Genomic DNA, 23877 nt, shown 5'->3' on the forward strand with positions numbered 1-23877 from the left:
TGTCTGTGTTATCCTTGGCAAGGGATCAAAGCGGGGGTTTTATTGTGAATACAGTGTTTCAGTGAGGAGGATGGGGGATACTGATTTTCCCCTCTGTTTACTCAAGAGCTGTTAGGCTGTGTACTTTCAGGGCACACAATGAGAACCCCTGAAGGCACTTTCTTCCCAGTGGCAGGCAGGCAGGCAGAAAATTACTTGATAACCTGGCTGCTGGTGTTTAGTTGATGAGAGACGAGTCTACATCTTTGATGTGTTCTTTGCTCAAACTATCTGAATAAGGTAGGAGGCATTCAGGCAAGCCTGCAAAGAAAAAATGGAAAAAAAAAAAAAAAAGAGGTTATCAGGGAGTCAGTGATATCTGGGAAATTCCAGAGCCTTCATTCGTCCTGCATCTGGAAATGCAATCATTAAACAGAGCTCTGGCTCTGTGACCTGTCAGCACACTGGAGAACTGTGGGATTGCTGGCTGAGATTTGCAACATGCCCAAGAAGACTCCTACCACTGACAGAAATGGAAATAAGCCAGTGTGATGTCAGGAGCCCCAGGACTCCAGGTGTTCTGGCCTGCTCAGTCATTACACCTTCCTGATTTTGAATATTAGGTCACAGAGTCCAAGAGAAAAGGACACTGGCTAGAACTTCCCCAAGCTCTTGTTTAGAAGCTTTGAGACTTCCACCCAGATAATAAGTAAGCAATTAGGCAAGAAGCTCAGCATGCCCTCCTGACACTTTTGCCTCGCACATGCCACTGAGCTGTACTGAATGCTGGCACGTACAGATGGCCTAATTTGTCCCATAAAATCCATGACACCTGAGCCATCATTTGACCTTGAGCCACCGCTCTGCCATGCGAAGACAACCCCCAACCACTTGACTTAGAGCTGATCCTGAGCTCTTGAGCTAAAAGCTGCTGTTCTCACCAAAGGCACAGTGGGACAGTTCCGTCACCGACGCTATTCCCCCGATGGTCCATGTGCTGCAAGCAGCAGCTCCACTCCCTCCTTTCCCATCGCTCCTTCCAAATACTGCCACTGCTGTCCCAATCCTTCCAAATACTGCCACTGCTGTCCCCTCCTGGGGGCAGGCGTATTTTTTCTCCTATAATGACTGTGCTGCCCATCCCAAGCTGTAGCCCTGTCATGGTTTAACCCCAGCCAGCAACTCAGCCCCACGCAGTTGCTCGCTCACTCCCTTCCGGTGGGATGGGGCAGAGAATCAAAAAAGTGAGAAAACTCATGGGTTGAGATAAAGACAGTTCAATAAGCAAAGCAAAAGCCCTGAAAACAAGCAAAGCAAACCAAGGGATTGCCCCACCGCTCCCCATGGCAGGCAGGGGCTCAGCCATCCCCTGGATGGCTCCATTGCCTAATGGTGACTTGGGAAGGCAAACACCATCACTCCAAACATCCCCCCTTTCCTTCTTCTTCCCCCAGCTTTACACGTTGAGCATGATGCCACACAGCATGGCACATCCCTTGGGTCGGCTGTCCCAGCTGTGTCCCCCTCAGCCCCTTGCATCCCCAGCCTCCTCGCTGTGGGGTGGGGTGAGGAGCAGAAAGCCCCTGGCTCAGAAAGCACTGCTCAGCAGGAGCTAAACCATCCCTCCCTTACCAACACTATTTCCAGCACAAATCCAAAACGGAGTCCATACTAGCTACTGTGAAGAAAGTTAACTCTATCCCAGCCAAAACCAGCACAAGCCCCCAGCAGCCAGGGTTACCAGGTGAACTGGACCTGGAATGGGCAGCATTCACAGTGCAGCGCACCACTCTCTTTCTGGCAGAAAAAAAAAACCACTTACAGATGTATTTCTAGACTACGAGCTACAGTATTTTAAAAGCCCTTAAGTGTGTTTTTAGTCATAAAAGAAAAAAAAAAAACCCAAAATTGGGAACCTATGAGATTAATGGAAACTAATAAAAGCAACATATTCCTTCCTCCCAACTCTCCGTAGAAGCAGCTCCTTCACGTCAGCACTACATAAGTTTGTAGAATTAATCGACAGCTAGAAAAGCCTCATTATTAATCATTCCCACAACTGCATTGTAAACAAAGGACTGCAAGCATTTTCATTTCAGAGTGAGTGAGTTAATCTAGAATCTCCTTTTAAATAGATTTCTGCTGCCCAGGTAATCTGGGAAATGATCAATAATGAGGGTTTTCTAACCGTCCATAAATTCTTTATGTTTATGCTTCTCACTCAAGCTGAACCATGGGAGAGCTCTTCTGGCAGATTCTGCTCACAGGTAACTGCAGTTCTGCAGCTGTCAGCAAGTATCACTAAGAAGGAAATCAAAAGTATTAGATATAAAAATTGAAACCCAAAAGCACTTTCTCTATTCCAGAAACACAATAGGTTAGCTGACCTGCTGCTGGCTAGAGCAGCCTAAATTGCATTTAGGCATGTTTGTAGGAGTATATTAATTAACTTCTTCCTTCCAGTTTATACCATTTCCAAAGCCCCATGGATCCCCAACCAGCACATCCCATCTGGGTTGTGCCAATAAAGTCCCATGAAAATTGAGAGAAATAACAGTTTATTGCCTGCAGCCCCATTCTGCAGTACAAAGCTCACCACCACAGGACCAGAACCATTTCTTTCTACCCATCCTGATGCACCCAGCCTCCCTGCAGTTGTAGGGGAGAGATCTAAGCTGAATTCCAACCTCCCTCTCAGTCCCTGGTGGTACCTGAGGCAGAGTTGTAGAGAAGTGCTGCTTTTTGAGATACAGGTGTTTCACATGATGCTTACGGACTAATTAGTTCACCAGGATTTCACAGACCTGGACCTTCCACCTGGTCTCCTGGCTTATCTTGGCAAGCTGTGAAAAGGTCACACATGCTACAAGGGCTCTGCAAAACTTGTCATAAGGCTGAGCTCCAGCTTCCCATTACTAATGCAGGGACTGTAACTCCTCCTCTCCTTGAGATAGCTGTCCTGCCAGTGGAGACACCCAGTTCAGTGGTTACAGGAAGGCCTCTGGAACAGCAAGTGTAGAAACAACGTACAACACCAGGCGCTGCAGTACTTGCACTCATTTCAGTCGTTTGAGGCTGTTCTAATACATAGTGAAATAACTTGAAATGCACAACCACTGGGGGAGCAAATCCAGCAGAACGTGAGAGGAATGCCTTTTAGGATGGCTGGACTTAGAGATCAATCAGTACATTTTTATTTTGTTCTTATACCATGCCTACGATCACGTATCCGAGTATATTCCTCCCAGAATTTGCCCAATGGTCAGTGTCTCATAGAGAGGTTTGCCTTTGAAGGAATGCTTCGCATGAGACAAGGTTCTGGCAGAAACCTGCCTTGTTACTTGCCAGCTCACCTTCTGGTACGCACTAATTAGGTTGCTGGGCTGCCACAGCATTACAAGTCACAGGGCTAAGGTGGTCGGCAGCTCCAGCAGCTCACCATGGAGATTCCTGGCAGCTTGGCTGTGCTCCTCCTCACAGAAAGCTTAGAAGTACTGGCATTTTACTTTAATTTAAAAAATGAAAAATATTTAAAATAAAATTGTCATTTCCTGTGGATCTGCACATAGCTAAGAACAGAAGTACTAGCTGGCCGGGACAGAATTAGCAAAAATAAATGTTGCATGCATAATTTGAAATGCCTCCCAACCCACAGATGTTCAGGTAGCTGAATCTCCCGAGGAAACCATTGGGGGCTCAATCACAGGAGCAAAGTTTTAGACACCCCATAGGGCACTAACCCCTGCTCTGCTGGGTGCAGTCCTGGTAGTATTGTACAGATATTTTAAGTTTTAACTGAGCAGAGTATTTCCACTTTTTTTGCTGCCAGTGGGAACGCTGGGGGTGGCAACCATTTCTCACTCCACATATTACAGAACAGCTTCCCAAACATTAAAGGCAGTGCAGACTGAAGCACAAGCTGTGAGAAGCACCAGCTACAAAGGCTTATGATTTCTAACAAAGTAAGGAAACAGATCTTTGTCACTGATGTGCAGTCCTTTTCTGGCCCTAGCTGAAAAAAAACCACACCACCTTGTATCTGCATTAAATACAGCAGCACTTGTACCAGCAAACCTCCTGCCAGCCCTGCAGTGGCTCCCTCTGCTCCATTTTAGTGATCGTTTTCTAGGGCTTCGTGAGCGCAGAAGCTTGCTAATGCTGTTCTGAGTACGCCTCGCTGAGAATTTATGCTGAATGTACTTTCCTAGACAGCGGAACACAGGCAAGACATGCTAAATTCTCTCTTTTTAACCAGAAAGAGGACAGTATTCATTTTTTACAGTACTTTGAAGAGATGGCATCACATCCTGGAGGAAAAACTGTCTTTACTGATTATTATTACAGCCTTGCATGGAATCTTGAGCAAGTCTAATCTGGATTGATCCCAGCTGCCTTTGATATTTAAAATACTACTGAGATTTTTGGATTTGGTCACCTCGAACACCTTTATAGAGAACTGAATGGTGTCATCAGGGGGCTATTCAGAGCTGGAGTGGGCCGAGTCACCCCTTTCCACTAACTCTGGTGTGAACGCTGCCCAGAGTTAGCTATTCAAATCAATGTCTATAATTAGTGGGGATAAATCTAGACCCTAATGCCTCTGCATTACTCAGCTATCTCCAAGCAAACTGCATAAACCTCCCACATTCCGGCTTCGAATGCGGAGAGTGAGCTGTATGTGCGTCTTCCAAGTCATGTCTACGCGCTTCTGGAGCTGGCGAAGGTCCCTCCTGGAGCTGCCCAGGATCCTCTCGGGTCACTCCTGATGCTCTGGGGCTCATCCCAGGGTCTCTGGGGCTGCTCCCAGTGCTCCTGGGCTCCTTCCAGCATCTCATGTTTACATGCTAAAAATACCAATCACCATAACCTTTGTATTAAGCCAACTACCAAAGGCTATCCTACCTCCAGCCAAAGTCTTCACAGCACTATTCTCCTCCTGCCCACCTCTGCACCTGACCCAGTCACGGAAGCAGTTGATTATTGTTATCCAAGCACAGAACACGGTATATATACCAGCCATAAGGTACCTCTGCATTACAGGAATGCCCGAGTGACACAGAGCGCTGGCCCAATGTGCTCTGTTTGTGTAGAAGGAATTGAGGTCATCTGCTGCTTTCTCCTCAGTCCACCCCCACAGCAAGGCAGCAGCTGGAGACTAGCTAGGTTTGGAGAACTCAATTAGGTGCCTCTTTCAAGCTGTAGCTGCATTATGAAAGAAGGGATGCTAGGCCTTGTAGACCTCGCTGGCATCTTAATGAATACATATAATCATAAAAAGGCTCTACTAAAGCAACAAGCAAAGCATGCTCAGTAGAAGCCGTGACTAAGAGATGAACTGTCCAGGCAAGGATGGGCTAACGAAGCTGGATAGTAGAAGGCAAACGCTACAGCCAAGTAAGAGACTGAGAAAAGGCGAGGTGGTGGTTATCCAGCCTGGGGTGCCTGGCTGCCCCACGAGGGAGCCGCAGCATGAACGCCCGCCTCAGCCAGAGGCGCCTGTCACCGAGCCCGCGCTGCCCTCTTCCCCTCGGAAAGCCAGGCAGCCGCCCCGGGGGGCCGCCCCCGCACCCAGGGCCCTACCAGGCGGGCAGCGCCTCACGCAGCGCCGGCTTTTCTCGCGGAGCTGCCGCCAAGGCCCCGCGCAGGGCCGCGGCCGCGCACAGCCCCTTCCCGCCGCGGTCGCCATGACAACGGTAGCGCGGCCCCCGCTGCCTCAGGCGGCTGCGCGCCAGAAAGTGCTAGAACGGCGCCGCAGCCCGCGCATGCGCGGTCGGGCCCAGAGCGCCGCCGCAGTGCCCCGGGGCCGCGGGCGGGCGGGGGCGGCCACAGGAGGTGCTCCCGGAGGAGAGGACCCCAGAGGCTGGGGGGGTGCTCGGCAGCCGCGGAGGACCCGGCCGGGTTTCCCTGGCCAGCGCCCTCCCCTCGTCCCGCAGTGAGGAGGAACCACCGCTGCGCTGCGCTGCGCAGAGCGCGCACACGGCTCGGGGCGTGCGCGGCCACGCCGGCCACCGCCCCGGGCCACCTGCGGAGCCGTTGCGACGGTTACCAGGACACTTTGTTTTCACCCAATCAAATGACGTTAGCTCATCGCTGAGGCCCACAGCCAATCAAGCGCGACATCAATCATTCAATTAAGCCAATCGGGGATCTTCTGAGCGAGTAAGGCGGGCATTCGCGGGCCCCCGTTGCCTAACAGTTAGATCAACAGACAGATGGGCGGAACGAACGGGAGCCAATGATTTGAGTGACAGCGCTCCAACCAACCAGATTTTTTTATTTGTAGAGCCTCGTTACGAGTAGCCAGTAGCTGCTGCGGGTGGCCGCCTGGGCAGGGAAAAGAAGGCTGCGCGCGCATTCCGCTGCTATATAAAGGGTGGCCGTTGCCTGTCGCTCAGTCAGTCGGTTGGAGGACAGTTGGCCTGAGGCGGGAGACGGACGCTTCGCCATCATGAGGGAAATCGTGCACCTGCAGGCCGGGCAGTGCGGGAACCAGATCGGAGCCAAGGTCCGGGCCGTGGGCGGCGGGAGGAGGGGGATCGGTGGGGTGAGGGGAGCTCTCCCGGCCCAGCCGCCCCTGACGCGATTTTCTCCGGCAGTTCTGGGAGGTGATCAGCGACGAACATGGCATCGATCCAACCGGCACCTACCACGGCGACAGCGACCTGCAGCTGGAGCGCATTAACGTCTACTACAACGAGGCCACAGGTAGGGCCCGGGCCGCCCCCGCCCCCGGGCCGCCCCCGCCGCCGGGCCGCCCCCGCCGCCGCCGTGACGGCTTCTCCCTGTTTTGCAGGTGGCAAGTACGTGCCCCGCGCCGTCCTGGTGGACCTGGAGCCCGGCACGATGGACTCGGTGCGCTCCGGGCCCTTCGGCCAGATATTCAGGCCGGACAACTTCGTGTTCGGTGAGTGCGCCGGGAGCGGGGGAGGGACGCGGCGAGCAAGCGGCTCGGGGCGGGGCGGGCAGGGCCGGGCCCTGCACTGAGGGCCCCGGCGCCGCACGGGCTCCCGGGGGGGCCCCGCCGCCTCACGGCACCCCGGGGCGGGGGTGGGGTGGGGGGATGCCCTGCCGCTTCACGGCACCCCCGGGCGGGGGGTGTCCTTGCGCCTCACGCCACCTCAGGGCAGGGGGGCGAGGATGCCCTGCTGCCTCATGGCACCCCAGGGTGGGGGGTGGGGGATGTCTTGCAGCCCCCCGGGGGCTCGGTGGTGCCTGCTAGCAGTGCGGGCCCGAGGAGGCACGAGAGGTCGTTGCTCTTCTGGCTGGCGTTACCCCCTCCATGCTACCGGGGGAGGCTAAATGGCTGCTGTGTCGTTGATCATGAACGTCTTCTGTGTACTGAGGTGTTGCGGAGGTGCTTGTGTGAAGCCACAGCTCTATGCTCGATAAAATTAAAGCTGTTGAGGGATTTCTCTGCAGCCCCGATGCTCCTAAGCCTTGCTTGCGAGCAATAAGCAGGAAGCAGTGACCATAATCTAATATGAAAATGGCTCTCTTCCAGGTCAGAGCGGAGCAGGAAACAACTGGGCAAAGGGCCACTATACGGAAGGTGCTGAATTAGTTGATTCCGTGTTAGATGTTGTAAGAAAGGAGGCAGAAAGCTGTGATTGTCTGCAGGGCTTTCAGCTTACTCACTCTCTGGGTGGTGGTACAGGCTCTGGCATGGGTACTCTGCTCATCAGCAAAATTCGTGAAGAGTACCCAGACCGAATTATGAACACATTCAGTGTTGTACCCTCCCCTAAAGTATCAGATACTGTAGTAGAGCCCTACAATGCCACCCTCTCTGTGCACCAGCTTGTGGAGAACACAGATGAAACATACTGTATTGATAACGAAGCCCTGTATGACATATGCTTCAGAACACTGAAGTTAACCACTCCAACGTACGGTGATCTGAACCATTTAGTGTCAGCCACCATGAGCGGTGTTACCACCTGCCTGCGATTCCCAGGCCAGCTTAATGCTGACCTGCGGAAGCTGGCAGTGAACATGGTTCCCTTCCCCCGACTGCACTTTTTCATGCCTGGTTTTGCCCCACTTACGAGCCGTGGGAGCCAGCAGTATCGTGCTTTAACTGTGCCAGAGCTAACACAGCAGATGTTTGATGCAAAGAATATGATGGCTGCGTGTGACCCACGTCATGGCCGCTATCTGACCGTGGCTGCTGTTTTTAGAGGCCGTATGTCAATGAAAGAGGTCGATGAGCAAATGCTGAATGTTCAGAACAAAAATAGCAGCTATTTTGTCGAATGGATTCCTAATAATGTTAAAACAGCAGTCTGTGATATTCCACCTCGTGGCCTGAAAATGTCTGCTACCTTCATTGGTAACAGCACAGCCATCCAGGAGCTGTTCAAACGCATTTCTGAGCAGTTCACTGCGATGTTCCGCCGAAAGGCTTTCCTGCACTGGTACACTGGCGAGGGCATGGATGAGATGGAGTTCACAGAAGCTGAGAGCAACATGAATGACTTGGTGTCTGAGTATCAGCAGTACCAGGATGCTACAGCTGAGGAGGAGGGGGAGTTTGAGGAGGAGGTTGAGGAAGAGACAGAGTAAAAGCTATGCAGATGAACACCTGTAAATTTTGTTTAAAGCTGTATGAACTCTTCCATTCAAAATTTCTGTGTTGTGTTCCTGTTGAACACTTTTGTTTAAAGCTGTATGAACTCTTCCATTCAAAATTTCTCTGTGTTGTGTTCCTGTTGAACACTTTTGTTTAAAGCTGTATGAACTCTTCCATTCAAAATTTCTCTTTGTGTTGTGTTCCTGTCTCAGTCACTTCAAATGCTGTACAGGCACCATTAAAGCATTTTTCACAGTGCAGAAGCTAGTCTCCTTTGTTCCTTTTGGTAAGGTTTTTGGGGGCCGTTTCCAAACGTAAGCATGTGGGTGTGTCAGAGGTCTGGAAAAGAAAAATAATGGACTTGGTGTGAGCCCTGCTACCTTGCCCATGGCAACCACGCTGCTCTCCCTGCCTTCCAGTGAGGTGGCTGCCTATTGCTTGTGTCCCTGGATGTGGTGGCAGTCCTACTGGCTCCTGGTGGTGTGGGAACTGAAGAAATCTGCTGGTATTTCTTTATAATCGAGTGTACTGGTGGAGGGGGAGGCATTTCACATGTAGGATGGAATTCAGCTCCAAGCTGTGTCTAAATTTAGGTACCTGCCTGTGGACTCCTGTTACAGGCTTTACTCGGCAGGAGCCGAGCGGCTCTCCTGACCGGAATGGAAGCGGAGGTTCAAGTGTAGGTGTCTGAGCTGCAGCTTAACCCAGGTGCTGGGACAACAAAATGGTGCAGGTGGGTGTTCCTGGCGAAGATGAGCTGGGCTGATCCACTGCGGCTACTCAGCAGCGTAAACCCAGCAGGTAGCTGTGGCCTGCCACTAGAGCTGTGACACGCCATGCAGCGCCTGCTGCCGAGGACAAATAACACAGAAGATCTGGAGTCACTTTTTGAAACCCTCTTACCTACTGATTTTAAAAATGAGATCAGTTGGGTGTTGCTGCAGCCCTGCTTTTGAAGTGCACTGAACACCTGATCCCATGTAGCGCTATTCCGTCACATGAAAAACCTACATTAGCAAAGCAAATTTTTCCTGTGGAAAGAGTAAATATGTTCAGCGTTACCCAAGGTGACAAACCTGTCACTCCGAACAGCTGGATCAGGAGATAGTAGGCTGCTTTCCTGCAGAAGAAATTCTGTTCAGGAATGGTAACGGACCTTGTGTTAAGGTTTTTCTGTCTTAAAAATTGGTTTCTCCTCCCAGAGTTGAGCTGGTTGGAGCAGTTAAAGTCACACTAACTGTGGTGGTTCTTGGGATGGTGGAAAGGGGTCTGTCTACAGAAAGAGGTGGTTTTGAACCTATGCAGCAGGATAGGTAAAATGATAGCAACAGATTTTTAAAGTGTTAAGTAATACTTGTAAGCAGTTTTTGTCCTCAGTTTTAGGGTATTTGTTTTTTTTTTTCTTCCTCCTTTTCCTTGCACTGAAGCTGGCGGGGTCCCTGGCCTGTCAGTTCCCGAGGGCAGGACGGTGGTGTGTGTCCCCCAGCATCACCCACCAGGCAGAACTAGGGCAGTGGCCCTCCGCTGAAGAGCTCCGGCCGCTCTCCCGCTGCTTCCCGCAGGCTCCGTACTAACACCGGAATCCAGCCTGCCCTCGGGTTCATCACAGCTTTTCTCCAGGGGGCTTTAGCTTGCAGGCACAGCTCTGTGGAGCATGACCACGGCCCTTTCTGGGCAATCCAGCCCAGGATGCAAGCACCCCGAGTGGGGGCTCTTCCACGAGACACCCAGAGCTGCTGCACCAAGGATGGGGACGGGTTGAGGGTGGCGCACCGGGGACAGCAGCTGCCCCTGCCTCTCCCCAGGGCAGCAGTGCAGTGACAGGCAGCAGAAGGCACATATTTACCCTCATCAGAAGGCCTGTCCAGCCTCACCTTTCCCCATCAGCACATGAGATGCTTCCACCCACAAGCCCCTGATGACTGGCTGTGTGCTGGACTGTTTCTGCGTGGCTTTCCTGTGCCCCTGATACAAGCCTTGCCAGAGCCACATTCAGCCTCAACGTTTTTCTCTCCGGGCTCAATCCCGCGAACACCAGCCCTGCCAGGAGAGCCGTTTCCTGCTCTTTGCTTTCATTTCTACCACATTTTGTGTCTTCTACCATTTTCCTCCTCCGCACTGCATGAAGCACAAGCTATGAGACTGCCTGTTTCTAGCTTATCTCCGTGGTTTCCCATCCCGCATTACCGAGCTGTGGGATCTTGACTTTGCTGTAGCCACAGACAGCAATATTACTTGCTGATTTATTGAAATTTTAGCCTGATACCTTAATGCTTTCAGGCACATGAGCAGACATTCCCCCTTAACAGAGACAAAATTACTTCAGACCTCTTCTTTTAGGCAACACCAACAACTGACAAGGACTAGGCAGTACTGGGTAGCCACTACTTGACAGCTAATACCATCCCACCGCTTTTTTTTTTTTTTTTTCTTTTTTTTTTTTTTCTTTCTCAACCCCTTTTGTATCATCTACCTTTTGGTTTTGTTCAGACTTCAAGCTTTTGGGGACAGCATCACTTGCCTGACAGAGAAACTGCAGGGCAGCTGTGTAACAGGGGGTGTGTGTCACTGACCCTCCTCTGCTTTAGCGGGGGGTTCAGGGGCTGGAAACCAGTGGAACGTTCTGCACAAGCCCGGGCAGGCAGCGAGGGCGATGTGCCCTCCTGCAGAAAGGCAGGGGATGGCACAGCTCCAGCACCTTGGCACAGACTGGGGTGGGAAAAAAGTTTTTCAAAAAAATCTACTACCCGTGTGGAACATTTCAGTAATTGTTCACATCTACAACACTACAGCTAATAACAGTGCTGCTTAATGACAATAATTAGTGACTTTCATTTTCACTCAGCTGATAAACTTGCCTGGTATGAAGCCTTTGTAGGAAGGTACCAGTCCAGCACTGGTGTAAACTTTGTTGTTTGGCCAGTACGTCTGGGGGAATCTCTTCCCAAAGCTGCAAGCTGGGTTTCTCTGCAAAAATTGGAACACCAAAAAAAAGAAACCCCAGCAACACAGCACAGTTCATTTTAAAGCACGTTGGTTTTACCAAAGTCACATGCTTTGACTCTGCCTTAAAGAAAATATTTAAGCCAATGTCAAGTAATTCTCTTCCCAGTTCGGTTTTCTAGTTAGGAGCTACATTGCATTGTCGCTTTTCCCACTTCCAAAGTTTTTCCCCGGACAGGTGCAGGCAGCAGCCCCGCACCACACTGCCTCTGCAAGCCCTTAGGCACTCGGAGCAGCGGCGCAGCCTCCAGCATCTCTGCAGCCCGGCTGCATCCAGCACCTTCGAGCATCATCCGCATGCCCCAACCACCTCACGCTCCTACATTTGACAGGCTGTGAGCCAGCAGTGTCTGCTGGTGCTGGAAACATGCCCTGTCTGCTCCTGTGCCGTGACTCAGCACATCCATGTTTTGGTGTGAGCCCTTCAGCTGGGTTTGTTTTTCCACGAGTCCCACCCGGTGATTTGCCAGTAATTCCCAGGCTAGGAGGGGCAGGAAGGCTTAGAGAGCGTTAAGGGAGAGTGTAAATCACCTCCTGGAGCTGCCCCTGCCCTCCCAGGTCAGACCCAGGTACGGGCTGTGCTGGAGGATGGAGATGCAGCTCCGCACCTCTCGCCAGCGGCAAAACCCCTGAGGATGCTGCTGTGGTGAAGGGACGGGGGTCACGGGGCCGAGCAAACCATGGGGCCGCAGCAGCACTTTGATGATGGGCGATGGAGTGGTTGCTGCAGTTCCTCAAGCGCAGCACTGAAGCGAGAGGATTGCATTATTTTGCCCGATGCAGACAGTAAGCAATGATCCATGGCACATCCCAGTATGTCACCTAGGGCAACAGAGATTTAGGGCAGAAGATTAGTGGCTTGAAGTCAGAAGCCATCTTGGACAGAAACATGCGTGATTTTTTTTTTTTTTTTAGCGTGCTTATATTCCTGCAGCGCTTGGTGTGCTGCAGCTAACCTCTGCGAGCCTGGATTCTGCTGAATCCTGCAATGGAGAAACACCTCCCTTGCCTTTGCTGCGTGGCAGACGTTTCTTAAGGCACCAGGGGCAGAAAGGCTTTACAAACAGCACATTTAGTTTTGATAATGCCTGGGGTTTTCTCTCTTCGCTTCATTTCAATCCCTATTAACAGCAGAAGGAAAGGAGGAGGACGCCAGCGCAGGGAAATAGGTTTCAGCCAAAGCATGAGGCTGCCATGTCAGTCCCACTGCTCTCCCTGCTGAGTCATTTCTTCCCAGCTGAGCACCTCTGAGCTGGGATCCTCAGTCCTGGGCTTTTTCCTACATCTACACTCTGGGGCGAAGGCACTGCAGTGAATCCCGGCACTGGGAAAGGGCTGGAAGCGTTATAACCTGCTTGTTATAATCAGCTGTGCCACTGAGCTGATCTGCCCTCGCCAGCACGGGACCAGGCACTGCTGCATCCCAGGGATCTGGCTCCATGTGGGAAGCAGGAGGAAACGCATAGCTTTGGATGCGAACGATTAACTACTGTGGGATCGATCTCATTTTCGCATGTAGGAGGATTATATAGGAGATCTTACAACAAGGGGACAAAATAGTTTTTCAGCAGGGATATTTCTGCATCCTTCCCAGAAGGAGGAGAAAGAAGATCTGGATCCCTTTAAGGCAAATTATGTCCGTAAAGCGAAAAGCCTTACAACCAATTAAAAGGGCAAAATACCCATCCAAGCAGCCCAGGAAGCCATCCAGCACTGCCATCCAGATCGAGATGATATATTGTGTGAGGGAAGCGCAGATAGCTGCATCCTGTGTTCCTGCACTCAGAGCAACATTTTTAATAGCCACCCTTGATCCAACCCTCAATAGATTTACTTAATCTTTTTATGAACTCATTTATCCTCCCTTAATGTCCCAAGAAAACAAGTTACAGAATTTAATTGCTCATGATTTTTTTAACATGTGGCCTAATAGCACTTTGGTTTGCTTGTACTTCTAACCCCAGTTCTAGTACTACCACTGAAAACAGAACCACTTTCAGTGTCGCGGATGAATCAACACCAACATGATCCTGCTGACCTAAGATCTGTGCACATCATCTACCTGGTGTCAGCCAAACCCGTCCACTGCTTCCTTCACACCCTGGATGTAGTTTGTGCCATTAATCCAGGTGAGGCGGGGGATGAATCCAGCGTACCCTTTGGAAAAAGACAAAAGAGAACATTTTTTGCTTGAGAACATACGTATCAGATATGGATCAACCAATCTGGAAGTGGAAGAGGCTGGAATAAATATAAAACCTTGGCAGTGTATAGGAAGGGAAACCTCACCCGTTTAAATGGTAAAACTAACTCTTACATGTGAGGCACCTCCTGAAGGAGCCTTACGATTCCCAGGGGAAACCTCAATGGGCTGAACTGATCTTTGTTGGTGTCCACGAGGTATGGAAAAAACATTTAATTTTCTCATCTTTTCTTTACACCAACAGTTCTGTCACATCCTCTCCCAGTTATTTAATACACGTTTGGGGGCTGACAACCCGGTGTTCAACCTTTCTTCCTCTTTTGCCCTGCCCATCCCACGCATTCTCACTCATTTTAAGACAGAAACTATATAAAATTATGTAAATCAAACTAAAAGCAGCCAGAACTCCCTCTTTCCAAAGGAACGCTTTGGAGAGAGAGAGAGAGAGAGCGATTTGTCTGCCGCGTCCTAAAACAGTGATGCCTTTTAATTTCAACTGAAGTATTTTGATATGCAACCCCTTTATTTGCTGTGGTTCGCTGCAAAGCCAAGGTTCCTCCTGCTGGGGTCGTACCCTTCAGAGGGGGGTTCCGTGTGTGTGTCACCCTTCGTGATGCTGCTTGCAGAGGAACGCTCTTCTGGAGCAAGCGGAGAAGTTACGGAATGTAACTCCTCATAAGACAGAGTTTTATATGTTTGTGATGATGCAATGCACCGCTATGTGTTGATTTGATAATTCAGAAAAGCATCTTATTTCTGGGAGAGAAACAACTCCCTCAACGGTAACAGATACTCACCAAGCTGCTGCAGTTGGTGCAGAGCCCACGAGCCATCTCTCTGCTTTCTGGAGCATCTTCTAGCCTGGCCCCACAGCTGTAGGGATCTGAGGTGGCTCCTGCATTCCTTCCACCCACCCATGGGCATGTGTCCCTCAGTGCGAGATCCACGGGAGTGACAGCATCCCAAAGACACACCCTTGGATGGGGAGGAGCAGGGGCACCTTCCATACCAAAGCGTCCAGATGAGCCGGAGCACCTGGGCAATGTCTCTGAGGTTTCCCCATGGGGGAGAAGGGTGACACAATTTCTTCCGAGGTGGACTCGTGCTGTGTATAACCTCCCGCTCTTTTACCTGGAATGACTTCCTGTCGGATCACATTTGGTGCATCCAGCCTTGGTAACAGATTACCTTGTTCTATAGCCAGGGTTTCAGCTGCTCCTGGCAGTGTCACATCATCAGTTTTCATGGGCTCAAAATAAAAGGAGAAATAAAATAAACACCAGTAAAACCTGCTTCTTCCTTTGGCTGCATCGCTTAAACCACTGGCAGAACCTGTGAACGGCAACTGCCATTTTCATTTCTTCCCAGCTTTACACTAAGAACTACTCCAAGAATTTCTGCTGAAGTCAAATTACTAGATGAGCTCTCTGTCGGCAGAGGTTTTGCAAAATCCCCAGGGAGAACAAGGGGAGCTTTGGGCACTGAGCTCCTCTGTAAATCTGTCTCTCAGAGCAGGAATGCCCCTTCTTGGGATTTATACCCAAGCCAGCTTTTGACTCAGTACGTCAAATCTCTAATCTCTGCCTTCAGGGGATTTGCAGAGGCTCGGCTGGCTGGAGCACACCCAGCGCTGTCCCTGGCTCTGTAGGGATGAGGGGCTCCGACACGTCAGCCTGAGCGATGCCAGCCGTGCCGAGCAGCGCCCAGCTCCATGGGCAAATCCCGGGCTTAAACCAGGGAGAATGATGGGGGAAATGCAGGTGGGAGAAGTCAAGAGCACACGGCCCAGGGTGCCAAGAGGAGGAGGAGGAGGGCCGCAGTGGCAGGGCTTGGCTCCCCGTCCACCCCGAGGAAACGCAACCCTGGCTGTGCAGCACAGCATAATGCAAGACCTGACGACTGGGATTTGGAGCTACAACTCAACCAAATGAGAAGTTAAGCCATTTTGATTAGGAAGAGTGATTAATAATCACGATTTCCTGAAGACGCAGTAGAGTTGCTGCTGCTAGAAATATTCACGTGTCTGAGATTTCTCTACTCTAAACTTTCTGTCCTTGCCCTCCACGTCTGTATGAAAGTCCCTCTTCACACCCCTGGACCAAGGGGATCCCTTCCATGCCCACCAGTCCCCGACCCCCCACCCTTCTGCAGCAGCATCCCTGCCCAGGCACCTTCTTCACCCAGCACCACTTACTGGTTTGCTCCCTGCCCGGGCACAGCTCAGCTGGCCACGTCAACACCTTTTTCCCTGTCCACTGCCAGGGTTAGCTCGGGCATTCGCTACTCCTGCTCCTCAGATGCAGGATGGTGTGAAATCCTCTGTGAGCACCTCTGAGGCAGTCATGTCCTTGGGTTGTACTGGTCAGGGTGGCTCTAGGGCACGGGGTCCATGTGCATCACCATCAGTTCTTCCTCTGCTAGCCCCAGCACGGGAGGTTTTGGCCTAAGGTCAGGGTCAGGAAAGCTTGTTGCAGCCCCAGCTTTTCTCACGGGGAAAGTACCCTGCAGGACAGACACCGAGTTAAGAGACAGGAGTGGCCAAACGAGGACGAGGGATTCCCATTGCACTGGGCCTCGGAGCCCCCCCGCCCCTCTGTAGTGATGGAAGGGAGCCTGGAGGTCAACAGCATCCCACAGCTGCGACTGCATCTTGTGAGTGCCTGTCCCACAAACCGTCTGGAAATCTGCACAAATAGACGTTCAAGAACTTATTTATTTTAAGTGATGCCTAAACTGCAAAGTATCATTAGCCAAGCTATAAAGAAGGGGGAAAAGAAAAAAACCCAAACCCAACACATCCTTTTCTTCACATGGCTGCGTCAGCACACCCTAGACACAGACCTCCCCAAGGAATTCTTGCGCTGGCATCGTTGCTGCTCAACGAGGAAAAGGTCTGCTGTAATGCTGGCTGGAAAAAAAATTGTCTTATATCCAGTGTATGGTAAATATCCCCACTGCAAACGAGGGACAGAGCCTTGCGGCTTGAGACTCCGCAGGAATAGCTGAGCTTGGCATCTTCTGTCCAGCTTTCCCTTAAAAATACCTCGTGATGTGGCTGCCCCGGCTCCATACAGCTCCTCCAGCCTGGTGCTTCCTCATGCTCTGTGCCAAGAATGAACCAATTTCTCCCTCCTCAGTGGTTTTGGAGGATGATCGCTCTGACGCCCTGCAACAACCTTTTCCTTATTGGAAATCTGTTACTATGTCAGTCTTGTCTTTTTGTAAACAAAAGGAATTCCTTCCATTTTTGCTCTCGGAGGTCATTTTTTCTCAGCCCTCTGGTCAGTACTGCCTCCCCCTGACCTCCTCGTGTTTGGTGGACATCTGCACCACAGTGCAAAGTCCCATGGACAAGACACCAACTTCCAGCAGAGGCTTCATCTGCAGGGAGCCCCAGGGAATTACAGCCTGTCCCCCTCAAACCACACAGAGCAAGATTTGCCCCTTTCTGCAGGAGTATAAAACTTCTGAAGGGCAACCTGCTTATAATTGTATTATAAAGTATATATACTGCATAAAACTTTGTATAGTATATACACTCTATGTAATTGAATTAGCAAGTGTTAGGCTAGCAACAAAGGAAAGACAAATCCTGGATGAAAGCAATTTTTCAATCCAGCATACAAATTTTAAAGCAGGTTTGTCCTAGTATTTCCTTCATTATTAATGAAAATATTGCATCTACTCTTTTTATCCCACAAACCAAAGGAAAAAGAAAAAAGAAGTTGTTTTGTACTTGAGAAATCCATATGAGCTCTTTCTTACAACCTTGGGTTTTGCAAACATCAATTCAGAAAGGTCGTGCAGGAAGGCACTAAATTAAAAGTCAGAAGCTGTGCATTTGATTTGAGTAAATCTCCACGTGTTTTCAGTCCAGGTTCCCAGGGAGCAGGTACCTGCTGCTTGGCCTGTGCCATAACCCCCTCAACACCAGCATGGCCACCCTCGGAGATCCAGCATAACCCAACCAGCAGAGCCTGACCTCGCCTCTAGCCAGAGAGCAACGTGGGGCTCGGCTGATAGAAACCAGCAAAATACTTGATGCCCATCAACAAGGCTTAATCAAGATCAGACCTTCAGAAAAAGCCTTCAGACCCAGTTAGCTACAGGCAACCACCCAGATCCAGCACTGCTCTTTGATCTCCATCACATCAGCTACCCAGAAGGATGCCAGGCAGTACCCATGAAGTTTGCAGTGACAAGTTTAAGGGATCGCTCACTGGCAGCTCAACAGCAGGAGCTGTCGATGAAGGGTTATCAGCACAGCAGGCACGCTCCCTGCAGCCATAGTCTTCAGGGGTTCACCAGTGAGCAGCAAACATGAGCTCCCAGCTGCAAACATTGCCAGATGACGTAAAGGCTGGTGGGGAGAGAACAAGAATGACAACAGGATAATGAGAGACAGCCAACTAGGTCAACTGGTTAGTTGGGTCCATCCCAACTATATTTTAGTCCAAGGAAATGCAAATGTAAATGGCCAGGAACGAAACCTGTAACCACCACCTGTGCAGCGGAGACCTAGATCCTGGAAAACAGGGTTAAGATGAACAGAAAGGCCAAAAGTTTCCAAGAAGCTGCGTGGCACAAATTCTCAGTAAGAAATGGGGAAGCATCGCTTTGGCGTGGCCATCTCCAGGGAAATGAAGACCCAGGTCCCATCCGGGCACGTTACCCCTGCGTTTGGCCAGGAGAGGACTCGCTCCCACCGAACAGGGCAGCCACAGCACCTACAGCTTAGACATGAGATATGGCACATGGCAAACACGTCTCCAATGGACAGCAAGTCTATTAATTGGGGCTGATTGGGATCATGGTGTGGCTGCTGCTGTGGCCCCGTTTGGGTCTGCTCTGCAGGGACTAGGCTCCCTGCCCAGAAGGGCTGGGACTTGGCAGGAGATTCCCACAGATTCCCAGTGCTGGGAATCTCCATGAGCACGTCGTAGTATCAGGGAGGAGACGGGGCCCAGCAGCAGAAGCGGGGAAGGTGGGAAGGGAAGGGAAGGGCACCCCAGCCCTGCTGCCGGGGCAGGAGCAGCAGGATGCAAAACGAACCACAGGCTGCGAGAGAGCTCCGAGCGGGAGCAGCCCTGCACCGGGGGGCGGCTGCTGACCTGCCCCGCAGGGACGGATTTCAGCCTGTGGAGTTGTGCTGGTTTCGGCTGGCACAGAATTAATTTTCTTCACAGTAGCTAGTAGGGGCTGTGTTGTAGGTTTGTGCTGATCACACAGGGATGCTTTTGCTCACCCGGAGCCAAGGGCTGTTCTGCTCCTCACCCCACGGCGAGCAGGCTGCGGGGCACAAGGGGCTGGGGGGGACATGCCCAGGACAGCTGACCCCACTGGCCCAAGGGATGTACCATACCATGTGGTGTCATGCTCAATGATAAAATGGGGGGGTGGGGGGGTGGGGGCGAGGCTACGGCTAGGGGACTGGCTGGGCATCAGCCGGTTGCTGGTGAGCAACTGGTTTCATTTGCATTGCTTATCTTTCATGAGGTTTATTTATCTCTTTGTTATTTTCCTTTTCATTACAATTATTCATTATTATTATTTCAATTATTAAGCTTTCTTTATCTCAACCCATGAGTTTTCTCACTTCTACCCCTCTGGTTTTCTCCCCCATCCTGCTGCAGGGGAGCAAGCAAGCAGCTGTGTGGGGCTGAATTGCTGGCTGAGGTTAAATCACAAAACGAATAGAGAAGAATGGGGAAATGAGTTCATAGTGTGCCCTAAAATCATTTATTCTCATCTAAGTTACCTGCGAACTGACATTCTCCTCTCCACTCCAGCGGATGCCCCGTGCCCAGCAGCCAGGGGCAAGTGGTCCAGCTCCGCAGCAGTGCTGCTCTCAGGTGTCCATGCTCCTGCACCAGAGCCAGGATCGCTCCATGGAACCTCCCCCCCGTTTCACCCCAGGAGCCTACCAAGGATGGGCACAGACCCCCCTGCTCATGATCGACCCTGTGCTCGTTAGCAGAGTGAAGGGATGAGACCCGGGGTCTGCTCACCTGGACGGCCGGGGAGAACCCCAGGCACAGCGCTTTGTCCCGCTGGATGAACTTCTGCCGATGCAGTGCTGCCAGCAAGGGGCAGGGGCTCCTCCCGACGCCAGGGTCCATCAGCAGGCAGCACCGGCTTTTGCCAAAGGTTTCTCCAAACCAGGAACCGTACTGAGGGACAAAGCCCTGGTAGCTGAGAAGGAAACCAAAACAGAGCCATCAGTGAGATGGCATGTGGAGCATCCACGGGCAGGGTGACCTGCTCCAAAACTTTTGTGCACTGGCAAGGCCAGGAGCACACGAGCGAGGGAAGGGGATCGTGCCGGGATCTGCAAGCGACTGGGAATGAATTGACACCACTGGAGCAGCGGCACGAGGGGAGCACCGAGGAGGTGCGTGTGGCTGCGTGTGCAGCCAGGCAGGTCTGTGTATGCTCGCACATGCGTGTTTTCACATGAAAACTGGCTCAGATTTACAGGCATGTATAGGCACGGGCTTGTGCTTTGGTTCATGGAGAAATACAGGATGGGGTCAGGGAGAGCGGCTGAAGCAGCACCTGGGGATGGGAAAATGTACAGCGGGAGCACAGCATGGGCGGCAGGCGCTTGGACAGCGCTGACACCAACAGCTCTCCAGTTACAGTATTTCCAGTTCAACACACCTCAGCTTTCAATCTTGTAATCCCCCACCCCGTTCTAAAACACTGTGAGTTACTGGGAATTTCCCAGTGTCCCTTGTTCAATACTGAAACTCAAAAATAAAGACAAATGGCTGCTTGAACCCTCCAAACCTCTCTGCTCCGTACCCTTCTAGCAAAGAGCAGGATGGGGCTCACAGCCCCCCCAGGCCCTGCATTGCACGGGAGAGGCATGGGCAGGCAGGTGGCTGCTCAGCCCCAGGAACAAGCATCGCTCCATTTTTTGGGACCCCTCCGTGGGGTGTGTCATGGCATTGCTGCCTCTCCGCTCCCTGTGGCATGGGACAGGCAGTTGCGACTTTTTGGTGGCCCAGGGTAGGGCAGGTGGTGGAGCTCTGGCTCCCCTCCCGAGTCCACCAGTACAGATCAGAAACTTCAGCTATTCCCAGCATTGGATTTCCTAATGGCGATGTTATCCCACCACCAAAGGTAGAGCTGCCAGTTGCAATGTACGGACAGAAATATTCAATCAATGAGCCCACTGCATATCTGGGGATAAAGCCAGATGATGCATGAGGATCATAAGATGATGAGTAAGTCCTTTCCCTTCCAAATACTTTAAACAACAGCGAGCAGAGCTGTGCATTTACATTTGGCAACTTTTCCCACTTTGCATGCAGGATCTCTCACCAGCAGCTGCCAGAGGAGCTCGGTGGCTCGTCCCCATGGATAATTTTCAGCAAGTCTTGCAACACGGGGAAGCTACACTGGGACGATAAAGCTGAGCAAGAGCACAAATGACATAGCCCAATAATTACAGGATGGCTGAAGGAATTTTGATCATGAGCAAAATAATGGTAGGGCTGAGAAAGGATTCAATTCATGAGCAATTAAAAGCGAGGTAATCTGAGGAGCTCAGGCAAGTCAGTCTGGGTTTATGGAGAAGGGATCTGCTGCAAAGTGAATTACAGGTGCTACCGGTAAAAGCCTTGGCGCATGGGCAGGAGACCGGTCTCAGCAGGGCTGTTTCTCCTCCTCCTCCTGGGTATTTTGATTAAGAACTGGAGGGAGCCCCCATTTCTGTAGTTCGTGCCACTGCTGACCCCAAACCTCGCTGCTGAGCAGTGAGCAACCTGCTTTCCCAAGGCTGAGCCCCATTTCACTCTCCTCTTACTCAGCCCTATCTCTGCGATCGCCGCTCCCCAGGCTGCGTCACCCAAACCTGCTCTGCCTTCCCGATCGCCCAGGAACAGCCTTGGCCCTGGGCCCGTCCTCGCTGGGCTCCGCACCCCTCCCGGTCCCGCAGAGCCGGGCAGGGCTGTGCCCGCTGCCCAGCACCCCGGGGTTTACCCCTTCTCTGCCCACCAAGTCCTTCCCAAACCATCCCGCACGTTGGGCTTGGCTTCCCGATGCTCTCAAGCAACCGTGGTGGCATTGCAAAGCCCTGGCTGTGACCATCGCTCCACCTGAACGACAGCAACCTGTTCTGACGTCCTGGTTGTGTTTGTGGGTTTACCGGCACGGCCGGCTGCAGCACACGGGACAACTGGTGAGATGCTGTGACAAGGCACCTTCCCTCACCTCCTGCCAGGAGCGGAGCCTGGGCTCAGTGATGGCCTCGAGGCAGCTCCACCTTGCACTCAGCCACCCAAAGCAGATGCAAAGCAGCACCCGCAGCCACCCATGGGGGCTTCCTCAGGGGCTCGGGGTGACACTACCAGCCTGCGAGGTGCTGCAAAAAGCAGTAGCACAATTTGGTTCCTCTTCCTCCTGCTTTCAGCGGCCAAAGCAGCAACCCAGAGAGGAGCAGCCCTGGCTGCTGTCAGTATTCCCTGCTCCTGGGGGAGCTGCCTGCAAGCAGGAGCAGGCAGGGGAAAGTCCTGAGGCTTTTGGAGGTGCCAGCCCTGCCACAGCTCCCTCCTTGCTGTTACTCATCTTTCCCAAGCCACTGTCAGCGCACAGCTTTGACAGGGTGACAGCATGCACGGAGTAACACTCACATCGTTCAGACAACCGCAGCAAGGCAAAAACATGTTAAAAAAAAAACCCAACCCCAGAGCTTATGTAAGGTTGGAGGATAGGGGGATCAGGAATGGAAAAATCCTGCGTGTTGCTGTAATGGGAAGGACTGATCCCATCGTCACCGCAGGAGCATCGTGAAGGGTGGAGCGCGTTTCCTTCCTTAACCTGCAGCCTGGGACCTGCCTGCCTCCTGCCCCTGCGCTGAGGTTTGCAGCCTGGTCCATCACCAGCCCCTGCACCCTGGGAGGTCGCCCTGATGCCCCTCAGAGTCAGCCCTCAGGCTGGACTAACCCCAGCGGTTTTGTACCAACAGGAGCTTGTTTCCCCCCAGCGGCCATCCAGCCCTTCCCAGCCCATTTAGTGTCACTTCTCAGCAGGGGTCACCGGGGACCCCTCCCCAACTCCTCCACCACAAAGCCCATCCACTTACTTCTGCTGTTCATGTCTCACCTTCTAACCAACACCACATCACCTCCTACCCATGACAGCTTGGTTTCTTCTTTCTAAGCCTTTAGAGGAGAATGTTCCAAAAAGCTCTTTTTTTTTTTTTTTTTTTGCGGGAGGGAATACATCTAACCACACATCAATTTAGATCACCAGCACCCAGAGTCGCTGCCTTCTTCAAAGAGCTCTGCTCTGGCAGCAGGACTGTGCCCCAACCAACTTGACAAGACCGTATCACGTCTATGCAAATATTTAATCAAAGGAGACCTTCAAACATCTTTGATGCAAAACTTAGGACAGTTTGGAAAGCAAACCCTGCACAGCAGCCCTGGTAACATTTGGCAGCTCAAAACAAATGAAAAAAAAAAAAAGAGGGGAAAAGAACAATTTTTACTTTACCCTCAATGTGCTATGGTATGGTCCTTAATTATACCCTGGTATCAGGTAGCACTGCTTACCCTGGAGCTCCGTCTTCTTCGAAGCACTGTTACTTGGAATATTTAATAGTATGTTTAAAAAAAACAACCCAAAGCATCATGAATCAAATACTACGTGATCCCAAGCGGAGCTATTTGCATTGGAAATGAACAGACATTTTGGATTAACTTCAGAACTACCCGGGGATATAGTATGGACTGGGAGGGAAGAGGTTGTTTTCCTTCAGGGCTGCCATGGCAATGCGGCAGCTCTCATGGCAGCAGTGGGAGGAAGGAGATAAAGCGGGATGCAGTCGCCCAGGAAACCTCTGCGATGCTGCCAGGAGTGATGCTGGTACCCGACAGCACTTCCACCTGCAGCACACTCCCCCCCCCCCCCCCCCCCCCCGGAAATTTTGGATGAACACGGAGATTTTATAACATTTGTCAGGTTTCCTGAAGGCTCAAAGCCCTTGGGACAGCAGCACCAGGTGTTCCCCACGAGCGGCCCCCAGCACAAATACACATTCGTGGTGCAGTTCACATCCAACACGCACAACTTTTGCTGTGCGAGCCCTGGGCACTGGTGCAGCACGCGCACGGCC

The 23877-nt window shown here is 51.7% G+C and overlaps 2 protein-coding genes across 2 annotated transcripts; one reads left to right on the top strand and one right to left on the bottom strand.

Annotated features, from left to right (window-relative positions):
• The first annotated feature begins 6353 nt into the window (after positions 1–6353).
• Positions 6354–8808, top strand: TUBB4B (tubulin beta 4B class IVb). Its single transcript, XM_037400169.1, has 4 exons — positions 6354–6484; positions 6576–6684; positions 6773–6883; positions 7481–8808. The coding sequence occupies exons 1-4, from the start codon at positions 6428–6430 to the stop codon at positions 8539–8541; spliced, it is 1338 nt and encodes a 445-aa protein (XP_037256066.1). The 5' UTR covers positions 6354–6427; the 3' UTR covers positions 8542–8808.
• Positions 8799–23632, bottom strand: FAM166A (family with sequence similarity 166 member A). The gene is given in 6 exon segments (XM_037400136.1): positions 8799–8887; positions 11407–11515; positions 13605–13708; positions 14886–15110; positions 19513–19946; positions 23474–23632. Coding segments are annotated over 6 exon segments (1017 nt in total). The 5' UTR covers positions 23530–23632.
• Positions 23633–23877: the final 245 nt, after the last annotated feature.

This window comes from Falco rusticolus, chromosome 9 (genome assembly GCF_015220075.1).
Source record: "Falco rusticolus isolate bFalRus1 chromosome 9, bFalRus1.pri, whole genome shotgun sequence".
In the NCBI taxonomy this organism is placed as follows: Eukaryota; Metazoa; Chordata; class Aves; order Falconiformes; family Falconidae; genus Falco; species Falco rusticolus.